The 7,278-nt window shown below is 33.6% G+C and overlaps 1 protein-coding gene across 1 annotated transcript; it reads right to left on the reverse strand.

Annotated features, from left to right (window-relative positions):
• Nucleotides 1-1,949: 1,949 nt before the first annotated feature.
• On the reverse strand, nt 1,950-6,566 carry LOC123665433 (retinaldehyde-binding protein 1-like). The gene is made up of 5 exons (XM_045599741.1): nt 6,308-6,566; nt 5,214-5,435; nt 4,470-4,663; nt 3,478-3,594; nt 1,950-2,789 (listed from the first exon to the last, which is right to left on the reverse strand). Exons 1-5 carry the CDS (start codon nt 6,564-6,566, stop codon nt 2,547-2,549), a joined length of 1,035 nt encoding a protein of 344 aa, XP_045455697.1. The 3' UTR covers nt 1,950-2,546.
• Between the last annotated feature and the right edge of the window lie 712 nt (nt 6,567-7,278).

Genomic DNA, 7,278 nt, shown 5'->3' on the forward strand with positions numbered 1-7,278 from the left:
AAACTACCAAACAGATTTTTGCAGTTTTCACTAATATTAGTGTTTCATAAGAAAGGTTTAGGTGTAAAATTTATTAAATAAATAATATAAAACATAATTAAATAATACATTGGAAAAAATAAATGGATATAAATATCATAATAATTATGTTAACTAACATATTAATAATATCAATTCGCTTTTTTTTTTTGTTACTTAAACAATTTTTTCAAGAATATACATTCGTGTTTTTTAAAAGGACCGGACCGAATCGGCTGATCAGGATGAGATAAGATTTCCTGATCGGGTCCAAATCAGGAAATCTCATCTCATCCTGATCAGGTCCAGACAAATCATCTGCGTTACATGCCTTATCTAGTCCTGATCAGGCATGCCTAGTCCGGTCCGGTCCGGATAAGGAAGACGAAAAAATTTCTACTCGGGCCTATGATCATTATATACCTTACAGTACTACACTGCGAAGCCGGGCTAGTTGTATCTGGGGGCACGGTAGTGCCCCCGCCAAGACGAACCAAAAAAAAAACAAAAAAAAAAACGAAAAGCACTACCTATCTTTTCTCGAAGTGCTTCGTCGTTTTTTTGAACCCTCATAACTTGGGTTTGGATTATACCGGATAAACAAAATTCTCAGGATATGATGTCAATAGTGAACTTATTAATCATATAAAGTTTCAATTGCATAGCTCTTATACTTTAGATTTTATTGGTATCTAAAAAGCCCCGATTTCGTCACTCACTGATGATCATCAAAATTCTTAGAGTACTTCCTGAAGTCCCAGAAAGCTGAAATTTGGCATGTAAGCTAGTATTAGTACACAAAACACAAAAAAATTCTAAAACTTGGAACTTTTACCCCCTAACCCCTTAAAATAGGGGAAGAAAGTTTGTATCAGACTTCCGCAAATTTTGATGCTAGAAGTCTGAAAATTGATATAGGGACTCCTTGTTGCTTCTTGTTATAAATAATAATAATAAAATACATAAAAAAACAAAAATCGGTTATTAGATAAATATTGACTTTAGTAGTATTAAAGCACAACAGGCAGCTATAGTCGAATATAATCGCCTAAAAGCCAAGTATCGCCTTGATCTATCGCTTATTATAAACAGTAAACCAACAAAGAAAAAAGGCAAAGATAGAGAGTGATCTATGAAAAAGGCACTTCTGATTTGCAAGAAATACACCCCAAAACAAAGAAAGAAAAAATTAACAAAATACCAAAATATTGTCATAAGCAACTTACAAAAAAAAGTGAAATCCCAACAAAAACATTTTCATGTAAAATGTTGCCAAGACGAGATCATATGGCTCGCACTGTCAAAAAGTTATCAGGTCTCATGTAGAGCCAAGCTTCTAACTCTACACGCCCTAACTCTACAAGCCCTAACTTCACAAACTCTATACTTTAGTCAAAATATGTGGCTTGGCCGTTTCGCTACCGCCACGTGGGCGTAAGGTGAAAAATTTATTCACTGTTTATTACTTTTCTGTTGTACAATAGTTCTATTAAAGAAAAAATAAAAAGAAGAATAATAATTGATATATAATACAAATAAAAATAAAAAGAGAATATATATATATATATTCCCGCGACGGGGCCAAAATGAAGAGGCAGGGGGCAGCATCGCCAGCAGCAGTAGTCCACCTCACCAGCAGTCGTCATCAACAACATCGGCAGCCGGTAGTAACGAAACGGCCAAGCCACATATTTTGACTAACGTGTAGAGTTTGTGAAGTTAGGGCTTGTAGAGTTAGGGCGTGTAGAGTTAGAAGCTTGGCTCTACATGAGATCTGATAACTTTTTGACAGTGCGAGCCATAATTATGATCTCGTCTTGGCCACATTTTACATGAAAATGTTTTTGTTGGGATAATTATTAATGCTTACATATTAATACAACACTTTTTATCTTATAAGGATCCTGAGGATATATAAATAAGAAAACAGATTTTCTATATTACTTTATTTTAAGCGTTTTGTATAATCGATTAAAACGACATTATTCCACAAAACGGAATATCCTATTTCATTAATCCTTAGAATTATCTAACTGCTTCAGAAGTTAGTAACGGAAGAAGACATGGAAGTATATAAAAATAATGTTTAAGCAGCAGTCAGGTTGTCATGTCATTAATCGCACCTCTAAGTAGAATTTGCTAACAAAAATTAATATAATTAATCATTGTAATATATATTTACAATGATATCATCAGTTTAAGACTGGTAACGTGACCACCGACGGCTGCCACTACTTTACTACTTTCTATAAAAGTTTAAAAGACATACGGTCTTATTATTAAAGCGAATTAATTTCTACGATTTTAATTACACAGTTTAATCGTAATATGTTGATATTTATTAAAAAAAAAAAAAAAAAACTATGAGATCGGAGATATAAAAAACAAAGCTACCAACAATACTTCCAGATATACTTTTACAGATTAAAAAAAGTTATGTAATTACATTTTAAATTTCATTTTTTCGTGAGTATTTAATTAAAATAAGATTAAATGTTAACTTAATGCTATCACATACATATTTATATCTAATCGAGTTCTAATTTTCTGAATGAACCGGCAGTTGAGTGGATATCTTGAGTCAGATCATTTTTTTCGAGTACATGCAAATCAATGAACATGTCGTCCAAAGCGAGTAAGTCTTCTCTATGTTTTAAAAGTTTACGTTTGAGCTCGTCGATCATGTCTCTCAATGGAACTGTTCCGCCATATTCTTTAGGCAAAATTGACGGGTCGACGTGCTTTACTAATTCATCAGATGTACGATGGAACTGAAATTAAAAAAATAAGAAAAGAAATTACTTAAAACTTATTGTTAAAAATTATTTAGACTTCCTAGGATGGATCGAAAAGTTCGCGGTCTGACATATATATATAAACGTATATTTTATTTTTACAATATTATTCTCCTTGGGTCTTTACTTCGTTGGCTGTCACAGTATAAAATTTTAGTGCCGTAGTAATTGTGGTTTTTAAGTTAAAAATGGACAAAATTGAACAACGCCCGCTGATCATATATGCGGTACATGATGATCACAGCTATGTCCAGCAGTGGGATGTTACAGGCTGATTTCGATGCGATATAGTTTGTCATAAACTTAAAGTTGTTTTAGCCAGCGGAAAAAGAGGAGGTTCTCATTTCGGCTGTATTTTTTTTTTCATGTGTGTTACCTTTTTACTGGGTGTACCGATTTTATTGATTGTTTTTTTTTTTTTTTTTTTTTATTTGAAAGCTGCTTAGTGTGTCATTTAAATTTGAGCGAGAGCGGATAAGTAGTTTTGGAGTTAACCATAATAATGTATATTTCATTGACTATTATTTTCGACTACCCTATCTACGGTGATAATGTATTAATTTTATTACTTGTCGATGTAAAATTGAAGACGGTTTTTCTTTTGTTTGAGAACAAACGCGGTTGCTTTTTTAAAATTTCCATGCGTATTTTACGGGATATTTACCATAACTCTATCCTTGAGTTTATCGCTGAGCAAAGATATCGCAAATTCGAAGAACTTAACGCCGTAATGCGGTATGTTGACGAAATGTGTACGCTTGTGACGCATAGGAGTGGAATTCTGTAAAAAAAAACAATAAACATATATATATACCATAGCAATTACATAATAATAAATCAAAGCCCTAGTTGAGCAATCCATCAGCAGCATCAGCCTGCATAAATAACAATGGCCGCTGATGAAGCATCAGCGTGTTCAGTTCGAATGTAAAAAATTTATTATTTTAATTTTTAATCAGTTGTAGAACGATTCACATTGTAAACATTGTTGTTATTTACAAATAAATATTTTTTTAAATAAAAATTTCGTTCGCCGTTATTTAATAAGCCTAAATAAAAATGAATGTTGCTAAGCGCATTACTCCAGAATTCGACTCGACCAATTCGGCTAATTTATTTTTTTGTATGTTCCTTAAGGCCCACGGAAGGTTTCAGTACTAAAAAAAAATATTTTTTTTTACAATCTACTTTTGACAGAACGAAGTCTGTCCGGGCAGCTAGTAGCTTTATTAATAAATAAATAAATAAAAGATAAACTCAGATTTTTTCACTCACTCACATGTACGCTTATATTATATATTTTTTTGTACTGAACTTAATTTAAATTACTTTTCCTTCTTTTAACAGCTGAGTAAAGGTCGATTTAAATTCGAATCTTTTAAGAGTAATGGACCTTAAAAACTATCGCTTATTTTTTAAAGGTTCGCATCGACTGTCTTGTTTAAATTAATGAACAACAAAAAATAACAACCGCTCTGATTTATTTTTGTACAAATATATCTTTCCGTTTTGGATGTGTCCTTGTGGGTCTCCCCAGCGTGCCTCGGAGAGTACGTTAAGCCGTCGGTCCCGGTTGTTAACATAAATACTTGATAGCGATATACGTCGATTAAAAAGTCCGCAATGAACAAAATGCTTTTAAATGACAATAATTACCTGTATACAGTTTAACATGATCCGCACATCGCTGAGCGACCAGAGACTGACGTGCGGCATCTGCATGCCAGCTTCGTCGTTAACGTGCGTGTAACCTAGCAGTTGGGAGCGGGGCTCGTCGAGGAGCAGTTCCACTATCATGGAGTGAACGCGCGCCATCACATTATTGTCGTAAACGTGTGGGTCGAAACGGCCTGAAAATGCAGGGCTTTTAGTTTTTTTGATGCAAATAATAGTAGTCTAGTCGGGTTGTCTGGAAGAAATGGCTAACTAGCCATAAGACCGCCTCTTGTACTACACATTCTTAAGTTGTCTGTATTATTATTATTTTGTATTTGCATATTGTGGTGTACAATAAAGAATAAATAAATAAAATAAATAAAATAATATCCTTTGAGGGCTGTATTTTTTTGTTCAAGTAATGGCAGTGTTTACTAATTCGAAAGTCTGTTCTGAAATGGGGGTAAAACTTAAACTAGATATTCAAAATTGCAGGAATACACATTTTTTTTGTGTAAGACCCGGAGTAGTACAAGTACTCGTATAGTGCAAGACTAGTCTTTTGTCTAAAATTTATTTAGAAATGACAGAATACTAAAACTATGCGTTAAAAAATCGCAAAAACACAGTTGGTTGGTTTTATTTTGACACTTGAAGCTTAAATTAACAAAAAGTATTTTTGGAAATTTAATTAAGTAGTTAATTATTAAGAAATTCAAGTACCAAGTATCTGGCAAACCATACCCATGCATGATAAAACGACTCTCCGTCCTTCAGCGTCTCTCTTCGGCAATGGAACTAGATACCCTGCATCTATGATAGCTGCTATCTTGGGATCTAGGGGATCGAGCTTTTGGAACCAGTTGGGATACATCTGGCGTATGGTCAGATATCTCTCCAGCATAGAACAGGCCTGTGGAATGGAGTACTTCTTTGTTCGCAGGAAGCGAAGCAAGAACGGCGTATCTGTAAAAAAAAAGAAATAAATAAAAGTGTATTTGCGCGCTAAACAAATTAACAATATCTAAAAATGCTTTAAAAGTGTCAACGACTTAAATGAGGATATCAATCGATTCGACGATCATCAACTGAAGAGGTTTGTGATTTTCCTTAACCAGAAACTTTACTAGTTCCTGTTACAAATTTTATAACTAGAGTGCTGCTAGTATAAGTTTCAATGCACTTTTGTTCAATTTCGTCAAATCTATCATACAATAAAATGGTAGGAAAGTGAAGTAATAAAATTTATATATTTTTTTTAAAAGAATACTTGGGGTGTGATCTACAATCGATAACGAAGCTAAAAATATAGTTTTTAGAATTTTTGTCTGTCTGTATGTATGTCCGGGATAAACTCAAAAAGTACTGCATGGATTTACTTCAAATTTGGCACGAATATTATTAAGAAGTCGGGTCAACATATAGGCTACATATTATCATGCTATCACCTACCGGGAACGAGCAGTGAACCTTAATTTCCTCAACGCATTCTGTAACATCGTGTAATCTAACGACACATATTTGAATGTTGTTGTTATTATGTTAATAACCATGCTATATAAGCTAGCTTCACACTATAAAAATCACGCAATATAAGTAACTAAGCCGATAAACATAATTAAATGAATATAAGTAGACAAGACAATTTTAAAGCAGCGCCATATATGAGATTTTTCTGTAGATATGAATTGTAAAGAAGAAACGGGTAAATGAATGTTATTTTAAAAGGTATAATCGTAGGTATTTTTGGTGCTGTATAGCGTTCACGCAGACGACGTCGCGGGCAGTAGCTAGTTAAAAATAAGTTTTTTATAATATTAAAAAAAAAAGTAGATTACCAGTCCTGCATTTCTTGATGGCTGGATGTTTCTCAATAAAGTGCCTCATTTGTGCAAGGGCGTGTTCTCGTATTGCCGCTTCTTCTCTTATATCGACCCTGGCCCTCTCCCTGAGTTCCGGTGGAAGTTCACCAGTTTCCCGCTCCTTACTTTCCAAGATGGCGATTCTTTCATCTTCAGTGAGTCTTCTTGAGTCGATGTCATGTTTGGGCTCATGTTCTCGCCGGCAATCTTCGGGCTGAAGGACGGATGTCGCCATTTTTGTTGATCTGTAACATGATAATTATATAAATATACTTTTTGGTAATAAAGTAATGAATTAAAAATAAATTATTATTCATATTAAAATTTGATCGAGACCTGATAAGTGCTTTTGAGTAATCTTTTATAACGCGTAACTTTGAGTAATCTTTGATAACGTGTATACACTTGAAATTTTTTTCGTATATAGGTACCTACTTTGTATTACTTTTCGATGTAAATGAATTCGATTTTTTTTTTGTTTGTGAGCACCCACAATTATATTTTATATAATATATGCTATCATATTTAGTCTACAGAAACAGTGGTTTCTTTTTATCGCTAGCCGATCCTCTTTTTAACCGACTTCCAAAAAAGGAGGAGGTTCTCAATTCGACTGTATTTTTTTTTTTTTTTATGTATGTTACATCAGAACTTTTGACCGGGTAGGCCGATTTCGACAAATTTTGTTTTAATCGAAAGGTGGTGTGAGCCAATTGGTCCCATTTAAATTTATTTGAGATCTAACAACTACTTTTCGAGTTATATCTAATAATACGTTTTTACTTGACGCTTTTTTCGTCGACCTACATTGTATTATACGGCATAACTTTCTACTGGATGTACCGATTTTGATAATTCTTTTTTTGTTGGAAAGAGGATATCCCTAGTTTGGTACCATGATAAGAAAACCAGGATCTGATGATGGGATCCCAGAAGAATCGAGGGAA

Source organism: Melitaea cinxia, chromosome 24, assembly GCF_905220565.1.
Source record: "Melitaea cinxia chromosome 24, ilMelCinx1.1, whole genome shotgun sequence".
Lineage (NCBI taxonomy): Eukaryota > Metazoa > Arthropoda > Insecta > Lepidoptera > Nymphalidae > Melitaea > Melitaea cinxia.